General features: G+C 39.3%; 1 protein-coding gene and 1 pseudogene across 1 annotated transcript; both read right to left on the minus strand.

Moving 5' to 3' along the window:
• Positions 1 to 782: 782 nt before the first annotated feature.
• LOC117420449 (actin-3-like) lies at positions 783 to 2,424 on the minus strand. The gene has a single exon (XM_034033895.3). The coding sequence runs from the start codon at positions 2,237 to 2,239 to the stop codon at positions 923 to 925; it is 1,317 nt and encodes a 438-aa protein (XP_033889786.2). The 5' UTR covers positions 2,240 to 2,424; the 3' UTR covers positions 783 to 922.
• A 2,707-nt stretch (positions 2,425 to 5,131) lies between these two features.
• Positions 5,132 to 17,943, minus strand: LOC117420636 (aprataxin-like; annotated as a pseudogene).
• Between the last annotated feature and the right edge of the window lie 1,046 nt (positions 17,944 to 18,989).

Genomic DNA, 18,989 nt, shown 5'->3' on the forward strand with positions numbered 1-18,989 from the left:
TACATCACAGCAAACTCAAGCACACAGAAATAAACCCTCACCAAAGGTTAGAATGAGTGTGTCTGCGCACACATGATTTAAATACAGTATATCAATTTAGAGTTTAAGTGTGGTTAAGACCGATAAAACACCCAGATTACCCAGAAAGTAGAAAACACAATACAATAGTATAACAGTTTAAACAAACACTTCCCTGATTTCAGTGTCAAAGTCAGTCCTCTTACGTACTAATAGCATCCCGATGCTCACTCAAAGCAAGTCTATCCCCAGTCCAAGCTCACCAAACGCTGGTTATCTTTTTAAAGTCTGGGCAGTCAAATTGCAATCGCCGCACCTGCCGACAGACTGCTTTGCGCTAATTAAACAGGTGTGTCTATTCACAGTTCTAATGGAGCAATCAGCGAGGTTCATTACAATACTTTACCGGAAATGATAAAACTGACATTTGCAATAACCGTCTAAAACCGTTGCAAAAGTCTCCTGGGAGCCATAATAGTAATACAGTATTGTATGTTACATTTCGAAATGTCACATTTTTCAGTTTGTCAGTTTTTTGTAAAGTGTTGTATATGGAAAAATACAAATCGTTATGTAATTCAGTAACGTAACATTATTCACCAGGTTTTATTTGACTTTATGAAACAAACTTAGTTAATTCTATACAGGGATACAAAACTTTTGACCAAAGCTGTACAAATATGTCTCCCTGGTAACACTGTTTTACAGTAGTCTTAATATTGAATAATCATATTTATATCCAAGGTATTTAATTGTTAATTAGTTTTGGGAATAAATTAGACAGCTATATGCTACAAATAAATGATGCACCTAAACACCAATCCAAAGAAAAGGAAACGTTTTCAGTATTTTTTTATTTATTACTTGATTTTATTAGTAGAGGGTTTAGCTATTGTCCAAATTCTTAGTAACATTTACGGTAGATGACAAAGGGCCCCCTCTCATCATAGTCCTTCTTCTGAACCCAGAGCTGCTGGAATGATTTCAGAGAAGCCATAATTGATCCACCTATCCACACTGAGTATTTACGCTCCGGTGTTGCCACAACGATTGGATTGCTGTTGGGGGCAATTTTCACCAATTCGTTCTGGAGGCGATCTGGGAAGCCTTTAAACAGCGTGGATCCTCCACAAACCAGGATGTTCTTCAGCAAATCCTTCTTCAAGTTAATGTCACATTTATTGATGCTGTTCATGGTCAAAGTATGCAGTCCTGGTTCTTGCGATCCCAGGAGGTTTGGGCGGAAAAGTGCCTCAGGGCACCTGAACCTCTCTTTACCCACAGTAATCAAGTGCCCATCAGGAAGCTCGTAGTCCACAGTGTAGTCATTTGGCGTCAAAGACATCTCGGATTTTATATCAAGGGGGATATAGCAGCATTTCCTTTTAATGTCGTCCACGATGTTGAGGGAGCTGTCTGTGAATGTCTGTTTGCCTTCTTTTAAGAGCTTAATCAGGTACTTGTTTAGGTCGTCTCCAGCGTAATCCACTCTGCCAGTGCAATTGGGCAGATGATAGCCGTCGTGTATTGGGACAGCATAAGAGACGCCATGTCCACTTTCTACCACTATGCCGGTGGTTCTGCCGTAAGAGTACAGGGACAAGATGGACTGATAAGCGATGTACATAGCCGGGATGCTGAAATTTTCGAACATGATCTCTGCAAACTTCTCCCTATTGGTGGTGGGGCTCAGAGGAGGGTCAGACACCATGACTGCGTGTTCTTCACTGGGGATCTTCAGCTCCTTTTTAAAGACATAGTTCCAAAGGGATTCCACCGAGTCCCAGTCAGTTACTATGCCATGTTTCAAAGGATTAACGAAGTCCAGGTCTGGCTTGTCTAAAAGCTCTTTTCCGACAAAGGCCTCTTGGCGATTGTCCCCGGTCTTTGCAGACTGTTGGCGGGGTTTGCCGACTGTAGAGGAGATCACGCATGAAGGTTTAGGCTGCCCCCCAAAACCAGCTTTCAAGTATCCTGTACCCAAATCTAGGATCACTGCCTTTGTATGTTTAACGATCGTGGGAGGGTCCACCTTGGCTGCTAATCCTCCAGCTGGCTTCGCTTCTTCAATTGGCCCCGGTTTAGCTCCTCCAGCTGTTCCTGGTTTGCTGGCAGTGGCGTCGGGACCGAGGCTTTTTGGAGGATATGCCGATTTCGGATCATTTTTCACCAGCTTGGCCACTTTTGCAGGTCCCTTGGTCGGCACTATTGGGCCCTGCATTTAGGGGCTTGTGGGTGGTGTAACTGACATTTTTAAAACTGTTTCCAGATGCAAGATAATTTACTTTTGTGTGTATCTGAAACTAAACTTATTTATATTCAATATTATTGCATTGTGTTGCATGTCATAATGACAGATGTCGACAGTCGATTGTGATGTATGTATACATCATGGTGATGTTCCAGAATGTAACAAGCAATATTCAGGAAGGACTTATGCGTGCTGCTTATGGACTGGTGAAAGTCTTAATCATGATGCATGACAATAAAACCAAAAGATATATATTTAGACACAAAAAAAAAGTTACAAATAATAACTGGGCATGATGCCTGTTGTATCGCAACTGTGTTGCTGTTTCTTCTTTATTATAGTCCATAATTACAGTATATATATATATATATATATATATATATATATATATATATATATATATATATATACACACACGCACACACAGTAGATGCAGGTTATTAGCAACCCTGATAAAGACAACTTTTGGTTATTAACATTTTCCTAGGAACCAATCCCGTTACATAGACTGTAATGTGGAATGCTGATATTAGCAACTGCATGCTGCTTATTAACAACTTTCATTTTCATGATTTATGCGCATACTTCATGCAGTTTTTATAATACACTGACTTCGCAACTGCGTATTTCTGGCGGACTGAGGCAGAATCGTGGCTTTGAGGCAGTACTATTTAAGCCTACTTTTTTGTTTTGTTTTACACACGCGTGAAGTAAACAGTTCTATGTTTGGGTATTTCGTATCTCTCATGTTAATTTTTAACACAGTAACATTTAAAACACTTCTATTTCAGTGCCATATATGTAACTTACAACTACAGTATATATTGTTCCATATAAATACACTAGAAAATGGGGGCTTTTCACTTATTGGCAACTTTTGGTAAATTACAACTTTTTGCTGGGAACCTATTGTTAATAAGCGGCATCTACTGTATAAAGTTTTTGCTCAAAGAACCAACTTCCCAACGTTTCGTTATGTTATACCTTTGTCAAGGGAAAGTGTGTTTGAAAACAAACATTAGAGGTATTTATAGGCTTTTGATGCCATGGTAACCACACATTTATTTATCTTAAAATCTAATGTCTTTGTGATGTCATTCACTATAGCTACTGCTGTAGCAATGTACTGTTCCTTTCTATTTAGACCGGGGGGGGGGGGGGGGGGGGCAGCTTACAAGTGTTTTGTTCTTTTGTTTAAACCTTTTATTTTGGCCCTTGTGCTGTGTTTTGTTTGTTCCTGTTTTTGTGTTTGTTCGATTTAATAAAAGTGCTGGGTCTAATTCCTGACGGTAACCAGCCAGGGCCGTGAGGCTACCCTGTCACAGTGTATGCAGAAATACATATATTCAACATTAATAATTATTTTTGTTAACCCTTGCTTTTCTCAGTGGGATTCTCCCCCAGGATCAGCCATTTTTTGGCTGTAGTTGACTCTCTTCCTATAAAAAATTCACTAAAAATCTATTTTTTACAGTAGCATCATGGAAATGGTGTCCTTTTTTCAGAACACTCTGGGGAACATTATGAATACTTACATACAAACTTTTTAAAGTTAAACACTTTTTTTTTTATTTTTAGTATTTTTTATTATGTATTCTGCTTAGAGATACATGCATAAAAACATGTTATTCTATGACCCGAGGGACCTTACGATACTTCCTGAAAGTTTTGTTGAAAAATATTGATGTTTGGGCAGATTATAAAACATTGTTTCACCTGAGTGATTGCAATGACATAATACACGTTTAATCTCAGGGTCTTTATATCCAATAATGGACACTACTCTCAATTTATTTTTTCACAATAAATATTTATAAATAAAATAGTTATTCATTTCATTATTATCAGTAATAAGGAAAAAAAAAACATACCTGATAGATTTAGTTCATGAAATAGTATATGCTTATATCCACTTGTTTCTTGATATATATAAATGTTGTAAAAACATATATATTTAACCATGAGACAGAATAAATGTTCTAATAGAATTGTCAAATACATCAGATTTACAGTGGTTCCCCTTTTTTTATTAGTTCTAAACAAGTTTCTGTGAGGTTTTGTTTCTGCTTTTGTCTCTGCTTGACTTTCTCCACCCTTTAGACACTCAATGCTCCTCTCAGTAAATTAACTATCAGGACGTGAACATCAGTCCCTCCCCTATGCAGTGATATGTGTTTCAAGCCTGTACTGCAAAGCATGGTGGCGCTGTAAGTCATCAAAACGAAGTGCTTTTTTTATTGTGTTTACACGATCGCCGTCTTAGAAGCCCACTTCAGTATGATTGTGTTAACATGATCTCGGTCCTTAAAGGGTTCATTGACAATTTATATACAGAAATAAATACATTATTCGATGATATACCTGCATTTACAAATAAGCTTCGGTAAAGCATAAGATTAACCGGTAAATGTCTGAAAATAAATTTTAATATTTATGTGGGGTCAAACTAACCTGGTCTTCATGTGGTTTCATCATTGAAATGTCTTTAAATAAATGTGCATCTCCATGGGCCCAAAAATATGTCATAATCTCACTACTGGTATGTGTTGATTATGAGTAGAGTTAGTATACTTATATAACAGATGAAAAAATTCAAGTCGTAGAGGCATATAAATGTAGTAACTTTTTTTTTTTTTTTTTAAACCATCGAGCATAGTTTTAACACACTGCATACAACTATGTCTTTTACAATAACAACACTCTGAATATGAAAGACCAGAAAAAAACAACAACTTTAATTTCTAAACATTTTTATAATTAAATGAGAACTTTTACACATTTCCCACCAATTACTGGATTAACATTCAAATAAGTTGCACACCTGTAAAATGAAATATTCTCTGTATATTAGGTGCCTAAAGCAGATCACGAAATTACAAACAATAACATTTTATAAAAGTGACCTACCACATCATCAGCACTTATTCATTTACTTGAGATAAAAATGGCATATTTTAATGCACTTTCTGGTTAAACGCCAGGTGATATCACCTTGGGAAGTGCATTTTCAAATGTTCTTTTAACTGAGGAATAGTGGTCAGCTCCCTTCGGCAGACATGACATCGGAGTGGCAGTTTAAGCAATTCGTTGGTCCCATCCTTTACTTTGACTTTTCCGTTTCTCTCCACCATTTCCATGACATCTGCCAGAAAATACATTACATAACTTATGCTCTAATGTATTAATACCTTTAATTGATTTTTAAAAGGGTTGCACTTTCACTTCCAACCCAAGTGTGTTTTTGGTGCAAGGAAAATGGGTAGTTTTGCTATGCTTAGACATTCTGTTCATTGAAAGCTCTGCATTTCACCTACATAATGGTGTTCTGGTGAACAATAACAAAGCATCCACTGAGACTCGTTGTTATGTGAATATTAATGTCTGTATTTCAAACGGTGTCTGACATATGAAATGTTTAACACTAGAACCGCCAAGTGGGTCAGTTTGACCTATTTTGCATTTAAAATGTTAATTACTCTTCCGTTGTTAATCATATGTGTGTGTCCGTTTTTTACTTTTCCTAAATATATTGTAATGACCCGGACAATTGTATTGTTGCAGGACTTGTTGTCTGTCCCGTTTGTCTTGTCTGTCTTTTATGTTATGTGTATTGTAAGGGGAACGGGTCACGCCGTTAGTTGGCAGCGGGAAAAGGGGGACTGCAGACCATGGGTCGATTGGTTGAGCCGGACAGTGGCGGGAGATGAGGGGAGGTTATATAAGGTGGTGGATGAGTGACAGAGGGGGGAGAGACGGGGAGTGAGAGAGAGTGACAGCGACTAGAGAGAGAGATAGCAATAGAGGATAAAGAAGGGTTTGTTGTTTTAGTGGCGTGAATTCCGGACCCTGACAGGAATTCTCTGTTTATTAAAATAAAGATTCGAGACCGAGAGTTCCACACTGTCTCCGTGAGTCCTGCTTCATAAACCTGACAAAAACGCTACAATATGAATTAAATATCCTGACAGCGTTTGATAGCCAGAATTGCAAACATGATAAAGTTATAAACAGTTCTACCTAGAACCGCCACGTGGATCAATATAACACACCTCCTCCTCCTCGCACACGTGTTTTTTTAATTTATTTTATTTCAAGCCTTTGTTTGTAGACTGACTCGGAGACAGAGATTGCTATGATTGTGGATTTGTCAAGATGCCAACTCAGTGAAAGCCTAGTTGCTTATTTTTCAATGTACCTGGGAGACAACAATCCTTCGTTTTGTTCCAAAAATGCAACTGGGAATATATCTTGAATATTTAATCTTGAAAGTAGTCATTTTGATTGGAATACGGCAAACTGAAATGACAGGTAGGATAACAACTTATGTGCCTAATGTGAAACATATTATATATATATATGCTTTTTATATTACGTTTAGAAAAAAAACATTTTGCTTTTACAGGTTTGTTGTATGTACCAGTTTTCCCGTGTTTACACAATAGTGTTTAATGGAACTGCGTCTGTGTTTTCAACACAGCTCCCGGATGCAGGAATAGTCAGCTGGCAGACGCGTACGCTCCTCCATAGAGTACAATGCAGCCGTCATACCGGAAGTAGTGTTATATTTTCTTTTTATGCAGTATTAGAAACAATGATTTCGGTTTTATAGTTTTGTGTGTACATGTATCCGTTTACACATGTACACGGGTATATGTACATACCAATTTCTTTTGAAATGTGTATTTTATTATATTTTTTCACTGTTTGTAGTTGTGCTGCATATGCGCTCATTTTCAAAATAAAGCCTTTTATGTTTAATTTTCCATTTAAATACGGTGTTTCTGCGATGCAAATGTTAGATATGATGTTCATGAATAAAACTTTTCAGTTGTATCTGATAGTCTGTCTTTCATTTTCATAACGAAGGAGTTTAAAAATGTATGGGTCAAAGTGACCCACGTAGCGGTTCTAGGTTAAAAATAACCTGGCATGAAACGGTTCACTAAAAATATATATATATATATATATATATATATATATATATATATATATATATATATATATATATATATATATGTATATATATATATATATATGTAACATGACCAACGCAATTATAGAATACACTTGTGTACCAATAGGAAGAAGATATTTCTAACGCTTGTAGTCTATTATCCAGAAACCAAAAGAATCTTCAGTGTTTCTGGGGGCTACTCCATTTTTTAATAAAACAAAACAAAACATAAGTAGCGTTGCTATATTAAGTGTTGTTATTTGTCTGTGTATTTTCTTTAACTTAAGGTGCTATTGGGTTAGTGGTAAAACAATAGTTTTCTATGACCTTTCGCAGGACAAAGCCAAGTCTGTGAAAAGTTACTGAGAAGAAGATGTTATTGTAGGTGAAGGCTGTCTGGACTTGGTATTGAAATGTTTGTTAGCAGTGTTAGCCAGTAGCTGCAGTCACAGAACTGTGTAACCATTTATAAAATAACCTTGTGTAAGATTTAAACCCACATGACAAATATATGTAAACTACACTGTATTTAAACATTAATCTTGCATTGTAAGTCTGCACTGCCCTGTAACACCTGTAAGTCGCCTTGGATAACAAAATGCAAATTAAAAAAACTCATTTGTTAAAGACAAACACTAATGTATTATGTACAGTTGGTTTGTCTTTCTTACAAATACACTCAAATTAGGACATTTACTATTGCAACCACAAACATGCATTCAGAGAAGACAATCTTACCTTGAGATTCAAGAAAATATTCTGTTGTAAAGGAATTCCAGTGTTTTTTGTTTTTCAAGGAAGGGGAATCAAAGTCTTGGCTGATAACATGAAGATGGATGTGACTTAAAAAGAGAGATACACATGTGTCATTAGCAATAAGAAATTAGCAATTCTATTTGAAAGCCCTTTCGACACGGACAATTATTATATGGACAGTTCTTAAACATATTAAGTCAAGTATATCTGACTAGAGCAATCCCTATAAATGCTTACCTCCCTCTGGTAGTTGTGAGACAAAACCTTATAGGCCCATTGACTTCTCTGTAAAATATAAACTTCACACAACAGTCTCTTCAAAAGTTATGGCCACGAAACACAATAGTGTCCAGGACTATGCCAGGTGTCCCTGGGACTATCTCCCCAATTTGCAAATGACCTTATTATGATCACTGCAGAAAATAAAAATGAAGTAGGAAGACATTTCTAGTTGCAGACCGGATTGTTGACTGTAGATAGAACGAGATAGATAAAAATAAACTTGCCTTACCTTAAATATATAATACGACAAAGAATTTGAATAATGTGTTGTCTTTTGTTGACTATATCTGGTTGTGCTTTTTTATGTTCTACATTTTCTTTTTATTATGGTAAATTACCGTGCTTATTTAGACACTACGATTTGACTGGGGAAAGATAACGTAGGGTTATTGGAGTAAAAAAAAAAAGGTAACATTTTACTTCCTTTTTAGCTTAATTATTGAGCTTATTGCTTCATCTGAATTGTTTTCTTTAAGTTTTCAGAGCATTTTGTTAATGTACGTCTGTTTTTGTTTTTCGCTGTTTTAATGCAACTGTTCATTTTAACCATTTTTTTTAACACAACAGTACTCACACACGTTTGGTCTCCATCATAACTGTTGCATGAAACCGGAGTGTAATAAGCCAGCACCTCTGCATTTGTATGTCAGCTGACAAGTGTTCAGTTGATATTGCATCATGCCTTTCTTCTTAAAGGTGTACAGCCTCTATATATGAACCCCCAATATCTCTCACAAGCACCTGGGTACATATTGTTACAATATCACAACATGGTGCATATGTATAGCTATTATGTACTATATATCACCTTACAGTACAATAATATGACAAAAAATTGACAATGATAATACCCGAAAATAAGCTTAATATTTTTTTTAATAAAGTAGCCGACGCAAATATAGTATTAGGCAGTGGATTGCGCCGATCTCCGGCTTATTTTGACCACCTGCATTCATTGTCACTATTTTTGCTTTGAAAATAATTGGTTATTTTTTTAGCAGTCATTTTTAACGTTTTAGCCTCTCATAGTGCTAAACACAGAAAACTTGCCCCTTCAACTCTGACTGGTTAAATGTTGTGTTAAGACGTAACACAGCTGTCATGTGATTTCAAGATTTATTTTTCACCCAGCAATGTTTTTTCAGCGGGGCGGCGACAGCCACTTTGCCGGGCGGCCCTCCCGGCAGAAAAGGCCTGGGGAGAACCCTGCAATGGTAGCTTAAATGTAGCCTTTTTCCATTTATAGTACTGTTTTAAATATTTTAGAACCATTACAATAGGAGGCAGTGTGGTCCAGTGGTTAAAGAAACAGCCTTATAACCAGGAGATCCCCGGTTCAAATCCCACCTCAGCCACTGACTCATTGTGTGACCCTGAGCAAGTCTCTTAACCTCCCTGTGCTCTGTCTTTCGGGTGAGACGTAATTGTAAGTGACTCTGCAGCTGATGCATAGTTCACACACCCTAGTCTCTGTAAGTCGCCTTGGACAAAGGCGTCTGCTAAATAAACAAATAATAACAATATGAGTATTGCATCACTGTGCTGTATCCTTGTATTGTTTCAGATTAAGGCTGCACACATTTACTGTATTAAAACCATTGAAAACTAATTTTCAGAGTTATGGACATTTCAGGACCTCCATTCCCAAGTTGTTCGTAACTCAGAAGTTCTATTGTAGCACCCAGTATGAACTCCAGAGGCAAAAGGATAGGTGGTGGCTCAAATTAAGGGACATAAAAATAAAAAAAAATCAATATTGCTGTTGACAGCCTTTGTATTTTACCTCATGCTTGGAATGGCATGATATCCCTGTCGAAACTGCAGTGTGCTGAAGTCAGGGCAATCTTGTACTATCTTCTCCCCAACGTTGTGCATGTGCTTCAGGAGGGCCAAATGCTCCTTCTTGACTGCCTTCAGGCTGGAGATCGATTCCCAGGGAAGCACCAGCCAATGATACCGGGCTCTGGGGTACTTGTCCTTTATAACAACCACCTTTTCGTCTTTGTAAACCTGCATCAAAAACCACAACAGGAGTTAGTATACTTTATTCAGTATGTTTGTTTGAAAACGGAGAAACAGAGCATTCGTAAAAGCGATAAATAAATACAAAATGTGGCCAAGTTTTATTTTTGTTTTTAACTCTTTCAGTACTTTAACTTATTGTACAGAAAGATAACTAATAAACAGTTTCAGGGCATCCACATGATCAGTTTACTGGTCTACTGTTGGATTTATTGTTCCTACACCACAGCAATCTACAGGTCAGCATTGCTGAAGGAGATACAGTTGTACAGTGCCCATCACTAGGTAGTCAATATGTTAATGTTTCACTTAAATATATTTATTTTTGACACTTTTATTTTTGTCATTTTTATACATCATATTTCTGGGAGCGAGCTGACCCGATTACCTGCATTTTGGGATCTTGCATAGAGGATTTTAGTCCTTGACTCCAATGTCCACCAGACTCCTAGAAAATAAATATTATATTATTAACATTGCTATACGGCAGGTTACCAGGAACTCATCCACTTGAAGGACTACCACTTGGAATGCAGGGGGTCATGCTAACACGGTTCAAATGCAGGTTCAGTAGCTCAGGAGCACATCGAATACACACACACACATACAAGAATGACCTACAATTTGAAGTTTTAGAAGAAATCAAATTAGATTATGTACAATATAGAGACAAATAAAGGAAAATAAATGGATAGACTCAATACTATGATGCCTGAAGGTTTAAATAGAAATGATTAGTAGATTGTTATCATTAACTATGTAATAAATGACATCACAAACACATTTATAGATTTAAATAGAAATAAGTGAGTGCAGTTACCATGGCATCAAACGCCTAGAAGTACCTCCACTGTTTGTTTTCAAACACTTTCCCTTGACAAAGGTATGTTAAACATACCAAAACGTTGGGAAGTTGGCTCTTTTGAGCATATGTATATGTATGTCTATATATATATATATATATATATATATATATATATATATATATATATAAATACATGTAAATACAGTATATAAAACTGCAGTGTACAAAATTGAAGGCATATGAAAGAAAGTTTTTTAAAAGATAAAATATTTTTTAATCTTTTAAACTTTTTGTGTACATCTTTTAAAAATATTTCTTTCTATATATATATATATATATATATATATATATATATATATATATATATATATATATATTAATTATATTATGTAATTTGAAAGTGTTTGCTTAACACAGCAGATCACACCAATGTTTGTTATGAAATGATTATGCTCATAAATGTATTAACCCTTTGCGGTCCTATGTCAACATTACAATTTTCCCTTTCCGGTCCCTGTCCGACATCGTCAAAAAGATGTCAAACACATGTCTCTAGTCGTTTTTTCTCCGGAAAAAAGCCGAGAAAACCTTTCAATGGCCAAATGTGACTGATAGGAGCTGAGAGAAGCCGAACAAAAAAAAAAGGGGCGGATTTGAGCAATACACAGATGTAACACAGACATAACCAAACAAGATAGCTGCTTCCGCATCCAGCGCTCAAAGAATATCACAGACATTTGCAGAGCTTTTTGAGATGTTATAGTAATAAAATAATGACTTGGATCGCATTATTGAGGAGTTTGGTGATAAAACGAGTGATCAGGAGATGATTTATCGGTATGCATGACTATGAAGAGGTATGTGAAAAATACAGCGAACAAGGGGTGGGGCGGGGCTGGAGATGCAGTACTGAGTGTCCTGTTGATATGCAGTGCCTTTTAAACCTGTTTTACTGTGAAAAAAAAAACAACTTTTAAACAGCATGTGTGAAAATAAATTGGACCTGATGCGCCTGAGAGGCGCTGAATAAATGGACCGCTAAGGGTTAATAGCCAGTACTAAGCCTAAGCTTACCTTTCTCTCAGGCACTTTTGGAGAAGGCATGAAGGTACTGCTGTGGCTTTCCTGTGCACATCTTTCAGAATCCCTATTTTGTGTGTCCAACCTTGGAATCTTGCTACTTGGGGATGAGCTTTTAGCACTGCCAGTCTCACACTGCCAGGGCTGGCCTCCTGTGGTGTCTTTGAACTTGGCCTTTCCTCTTTGGTGGGAGAGATTGTGTTGTCTGCAGCCTCCTCCCTGAACTGCACTGTGTAGGGATACTTCTGATTGACTAGCTGCAGAAGCTGCCCTGGCTTCAGCTTCACTTCGTTGCCTTTACCAACATCCACCAAGTCCACACTGGTTGGATTTACACCCAGCTTGAGAAGACAATTACAAATAACAGAATAACGTTAGCTTATTATCATAACCCTGGTTCCCTGAAATAGAAATGTAACCATTACCAAATAGGTATTTACCTCCTAAAGACCCGAAACCTGAATAAGATATAACAAAGCTGCTCAGCTTTATGAGAAGAACGTTCCCTTTCATGTACGAAATGTAACCATTAACAAATGGGTCAGTAAATCCAAGCCATCCAAGGGCAAGATTGCTGCACACTGGAATGCTACAAAGCTAAGCCAAGGCTTAGCCTTGGGATTTATCACCATAGCAGACAAGTGTGTATGGAGCTGTCGCTCTGTCAGACTGGAAAGGAGGTGGAGGAATGCTTCCAATTCCAGACTGGTTGACATGAAATGCCGAGATCACCTTTGGCAAAAAGGCAGGATTGATACAGAGCGTAACCTTTGTCCTGGCCTCTGTAAAAATGAAGCAGGCTTTTGCAATGGAGAATGCCTGCATCTCATTCACCCGCTTTGCGGAGGAGATAGCAAGCCAGAAAGCCTTGCTTTGAGCAATAAAAATTTCTGCTCAGCTGAATGCAAGGGCTCATATGGAGGGTTCATGAGTGCATCAAGCACCACATTAAGCCTCTAGCGAGGAACAATCCTTCATAGGCGGCCAAAGTCACCAAGCTCCTTTCAAAAATTACTCCACCAGGAAGTGAGCTCCTGGGGAGACCGAGTCAATTTTGACATGGCAAGCTGAAATAGCTGCCAGATAGACCTTTAAATGTACAGTGGGATTTCCCCTCGTCAAACAGGTCCTGCAAAAATTGCAGTTTAACTGCCATGAGACAGGTCGTGGGGTCGAACCCCCGAGGCAGGCACCACGCATGAAAGATGCCCCACATGTACCCGTACTGGAAATGCGTGGATGCTGCTCTGGCATTTTGCAGGGTGTCAATACCCCTATTGGACAGACCCAGACGGCTTAAAAACAGTCATTCAGGGACCAGATGGGTTGGGATGCCGTAAGGTCCCCTGCACCTGACTGAGCAGATTGCAGTGCTTGGGCAGTCTCCACAGCTGTCCGCTCAGGAGCTGCATCAGGGCTGAAAACCACAGCCTCCTGGGCCAATAAGGGGCTACTAAGAGCACCTTGGCCCAGTCCTGCCTGACTTTCTCCAGACACAGCGGGAGCATGGTGAGCGGTGGGAAGGCATATAACAGTTGCCTAGTCCACTGGTGTGCCAAGGCATCTATCGGCAGCGGGTCCCAGCCTCCTTTTATGGAGAACCAGAGCGAAGAGTGGGTCGATTCCTGGGAGGCAAAGAGATCTATCTCTGCTCTCCCGAACCTCTCCCAAATGAGGCTCACCACCTCGGGCTGAAGCCTCCATTCTGAAGCTCTGGGAACCCCTTGAGAGGAGGTCCACCACCCAGTTTGTCACCCCAGGCAGGTGTACTGCCCGCAGTGAGATGAGGTTCTTGTGTGCCAAAGCAAAAGCTTTCGTGCCACACGATGCAGTCTCGGAGACCTGAGGCCGCCCTGGTGGTTTATGTATGCCACCACTGCTGTGTTACATAAGAACATAAGAAAGTTTACAAATGAGAAGAGGCCATTCAGCCCATCTTGCTTGTTTGGTTGTTAGTAGCTTATTGATCCCAGAATCTCATCAAGCAGCTTCTTGAAGGATCCCAGGGTGTCATCTTCAACAACATTACTGGGGAGTTGGTTCCAGACCCTCACAATTCTCTGTGTAAAAAAGTGTTGTCCGTACAGACAAGCACATGTCTCCCTCGAACCTTCTGATAAAAATTCTGCAAGGCCAGGTAAACTACCTGCAGTTCTAAAACCTTGATGTGGAGACCCTGCCATTCAACAAAGCACCCCAGCCCAGGCAGGAGGCGTCCGTGGTGATGATCTCCCTTCTGGTGACACTGCCCAGCGCTATGCCAAGGTGTAGATGGGCAGGTTGTTTCCACCAAGAAAGTGCCTTTAGACAGTGGCGAGACACTGTCACTAGGTGGTCGCAGTTCAACGTGGGATGAAAAACGCTGCTTTTGAACCAGGCCTGCAGAGGGCGCATGCACAGGAGACCCAAAGGCAGGGTCTGAGAAGCTGCTGCCATCAAGCCCAGAAGTTTCTGGAATGTCATTACCATGAGCGCTCTGTTGAGCTGAAATAGCTCTAAACAGGTGGCTATTCTCTGCACTTTTCTGTCCGACAGAGTGGACAGCATGGACCTGGAGTAAGGCCCAACAGTTGAAGGTGGCCAGTGACAAGTTCCGTGTGGGCATCTGCCTGTGATGGAGACGGCACAAATGAGCCAGTCGTCCAAATAATTGAGTACTCTGATGTCTTTGACTCTCAATGGGGCCAGGATAGCTTCCATGCACTTCGAAAAGCACAAGCTAGAGAGAGGCCAGATGTCAAGACCCGGAACTCGTATGCTGTTTCCTGAAAGGCAAACCGCAGGTACTTCCTGTACGCTGGTTTTATGGGGATGTGGAAATAGGCGTCCTTGAGGTCCCCCAAGGGGAACCAGTCATCTGGTATGACTGACTACAACAGCTGTTGCATTGTCAACATTTTTAACCTGATTCGGCTCAGATACAGGTTGATCGGTCTGAGGCCACCATCCCGCTTGGGCACTAGGAAGTACCTGGAGTAGAACTCTTCCTCCAACTGGTCTATCATGCGAATAGACAGTTTTTGCAGCAGAGCTGCTACCTCCTGAGACACCACCGTGGCGTCCTGTTGGTCTGTGACTGAAGTTACAGTCATGCCCTGAAATGGAAGGGGGACCGTGCTTGAACTGCAGTGAGTAGCTGATCGGAACGATAGTAATCACCCAGATATCCATGGTGCACTGACGCCAATACGCCTGTGGCAGCAAACCGTGGTGGCTGTTGCATGGGCTTGTGGCTTGGCCTCAGGCTTCTGCCTCTGCGCCGGAACCTATTGTAGCCTCCGCAGTGAGCAGCCATGGGCAGGTTCTGAACACCACCTCTGTCAGCAGGCGAAGCCAGCTGTGCCGGTCTTTGACACAGTAACTCGGTGAGCACAGTTCCTTGGTGGGAAACTGCTGCCCAGAGCTTCTCCATCTGCTCCAAGTCCGCCGATCACTTGGAATGGTGATTCTTCTTCTTCCTCGGGGGAAGAGAAGGAGAGACAGAGGAGGATAAGGAAGACTGTGAAGACGGCTTCCTGCACGGGCTACTTTCCTGGGTGCGTCATCCGCTCTCCCTTGGCACAGAGCCATGGGTTGAGGACGCAGCCACCTCTCTACTAGAGGGTGATGAGGAAGAGCGCTGTGCAGGCGTTAGGGACGCAGAGCGCTCTATAGAGCTGCAGGAGAGACATTTCTCCAGCATGCGCTTGGAGAAATATGCTTTGCGTGCTCTGGCCCGAGACAGGAAGAGCATCTGCCATTCTTGTCATCAACAGGCAGGCTGGCCTTGCATGTGTTGCAGGGATAAAACCCAGGCATTATGCAAGTAGTAATGCCGTGTAAAGTAACAATGTACAGGTGCTGCCTCCGTCTGCTTACAGCAACAGGGCTGTTCAAGACCTGAACAAGATCAGCTTGGTACCGGACCGGGAATGTAAGCACTGGTAGTGGGTCAGAACAGAGACAACACCGGGTCGGAACAGGGACGATACCGGGTGGTTCAGTACTGGTTTGGTGACTTTTAGCACCAGGTCGATACAGTATGGTACTGGTCAGAACTGGGTCGATTCAGTACCGGTGCGGTAACCTCAGTCCCGGTTCGGTAAGGTAAAGTACCGGGCTGTGAATGGAGCATGTCGGTGACCTCAGTACCGGTACGGGTCCCCCGGTTTGAAGTTACCACAGGTAGCACTGTACAGGGATGCCCACCTGTGCAAGCTACTGACAAAACCACTCAGTCAGTACAATGGCAGATCTGTGCGTACAGTCCTTTATACCCTCGGGGGCGGGCATGAGTATGTCACAGGCTCGGCTGAGCAGTTTTGTTATATCTTATTCCGGTTTAGGGTCTTTAGGAGGTACATACCCATTCGGTAATGGCTACATTTCGTACTTGAAAGGGAATTTAAAATTAGCTTTGTAAGGTCATGTTAATAAAAAGTTGCATGTGATAGACATTGTAAGAGTCTGTTTCTTCTTGTGCTGATTGGATTTTGCAGTAGAGTAATTAGTAATAAACACAATAAAAGTATAAGAAACAATTAATACCGATGGAGGCATAAGTTGAAATTTTATTTCCTTGCATTTTTTTTCATATAGTTCTTTCCTTTTTAAATTATCCATATTTTCATTAATATTTTTCCAAGAGCAGATCATATCTGTCTGTTGCTATGCTTTATATACAAGAATGTATATTGCTCTCCACATCTTACCTGCTTCACACCAACGTATCCTTTTATTGTAGTCCGCCTTTAGTTGTACTTAAAAGAAAAAGAAAGTTATTGATGTTGGAAGTACCTTATTGAATTTATAAGAGAAAATTGGGTGTTTCATAATAAAACTGGCATGCTATATTGTACCTGAAACAATAGCTGTTGTTGTCTTTTCATCTTATTTTTAGGAAAGACTTTCATTTCTTTAAAGAATTAAAAATGAATATCCAACACAGCAGGCATTCCTGCTTGCATCAATCACAGTGATATCTTGTGACTGTCTACATTTTGAGACCAATTGCAGACCATTTATAATATTTTTTTATAGAAGTGTATGTTTTCTTATATAGGACTGCCCAGGCTGAAGTATAAAAAACAAGCAAAGAACAAAACACTTGTTCAACAAACAAAAAGGGGATCCTGTGATAATATTGCTAGTGCTAACAACAAGCATGTCAGTGACATTCATTCCTCCACAGATGTAAATAAACATGTATTGTTATCAGTAACATAAAACGGTAGGTCACCACTACCTATTTGTATGCACATGTTGACAGACAGAAGCCTTCACCTAGCCTCAGATTCCTATACTCTCTCATTAACTGCTACTAACACAAAGTTTCATCAGAATTGAATAAGCAGTTTTTGCAAAACCTACAAATTGTAGTTTTTTTTCGTTCTAGTTTTGTAAAATGAAGGGATGTTTTACTTTCAAGAGGGTAGTGGTGTTTTAAAAAATATCCACTAAAACATGGTTACAATCTAGTTTTCAAATCGTGTAATGATAATTATTACTATTAAATTTCATCTAATGATTTTATCTGTTTTTACACAAAATGAGGTGTTTTTTCCAACCTTGTTGCCTGGAGCACTTGTCTACTATTTTGGTTTCAGGACTCTGGCCTAACACGACTGTTTGAAGATGGTCGAGTTTGATAGGTTGGTGGCTTCCATCCCTCCTAACAAACCAGCAAACACGCACCATTCCCCTGTAATTAAACAATATTATTATTTGTAATTGAAATGTACCGGCTTTCTGCAAAACATCCTACTAGTGACTCTAGAAATAGCTCGTGAAAATACAAAACAGGACAACCCACTTGATATAAAAAACATAAACCAGGAAATTAAACTAGAAATATGCATTGCAGTTTATTGTTTTGTTTTGTTTTTTAATCAGTATACCGGTCAACATTGCAACGTTACAATGACAGTATTTAAACTTTCTGTTAAGTTTATTATTATTATTATTATTATTATTATTATTATTATTATTATTATTATTATTATAACAGGATTTGAACTTATAATGGCATTTCGTAGATTCTCATTCACAAACTCTTCAACCCCACACTGTCTCTGCATGGGATAAAAACAAATTGCACACTGCTGGCGCTGTCGAGTTTGCCACAGTATGGAAGGCGAAAGGGGACAAAAAGTATTTGTCAAGGGACACTGAAATAAAATGAGAAACGCTTCACAAACATTTCTTTAATCTGGATGTTCCTTCTTAGCATGTTTCTATGTATATTTAAATGTTACTGTATTTACATTTTTTTTTTTACAGTGGTTAAAATCTGTAATCAAGTCTGTTTTCCGGAGTGGTTGATAGTGTCACCATCTGATACAGCTGCTTGCTCGTCACGAAACAGCAATAACGTGGGGTGTAAAGTCAATATTAATGGTAGTACAGTACAATTATACCATCATTTTTGTACGCAGTATCATTAAGGCTGTCATTCATACCAGCCAGGACGGTGTGGGTCCATTCTTTCCCTACGCTTACGCCACAAAAAAAATAATAAATAAATAAACACAATGATTTACAGTTTGTATTTTATTATAAAAAATAAAAAACATTTTTACAGTGCTTACTATTTTGGATTATTTATAACTTTTTCAAATAGAAAGCGTTTCCAAATAGTTTCCTAAACACTGTCTTTTGATTCTGTTCATCAAAGACATGTAATTAAATTTTTTAGGCCTATACTGTTTGGTATTCTGTCATAAACCAGCAGTTTGTTAGTCCCAAAGTGTTGTGACGTAAATTATATATTGTATATTAAATAAACAAACAAAAAAACAATTGAAAACAACTGCTTTAGGTGTCACACTTGGTACAATTTGTTT

The sequence above is a fragment of the Acipenser ruthenus genome, chromosome 1 (assembly GCF_902713425.1).
Source record: "Acipenser ruthenus chromosome 1, fAciRut3.2 maternal haplotype, whole genome shotgun sequence".
In the NCBI taxonomy this organism is placed as follows: Eukaryota; Metazoa; Chordata; class Actinopteri; order Acipenseriformes; family Acipenseridae; genus Acipenser; species Acipenser ruthenus.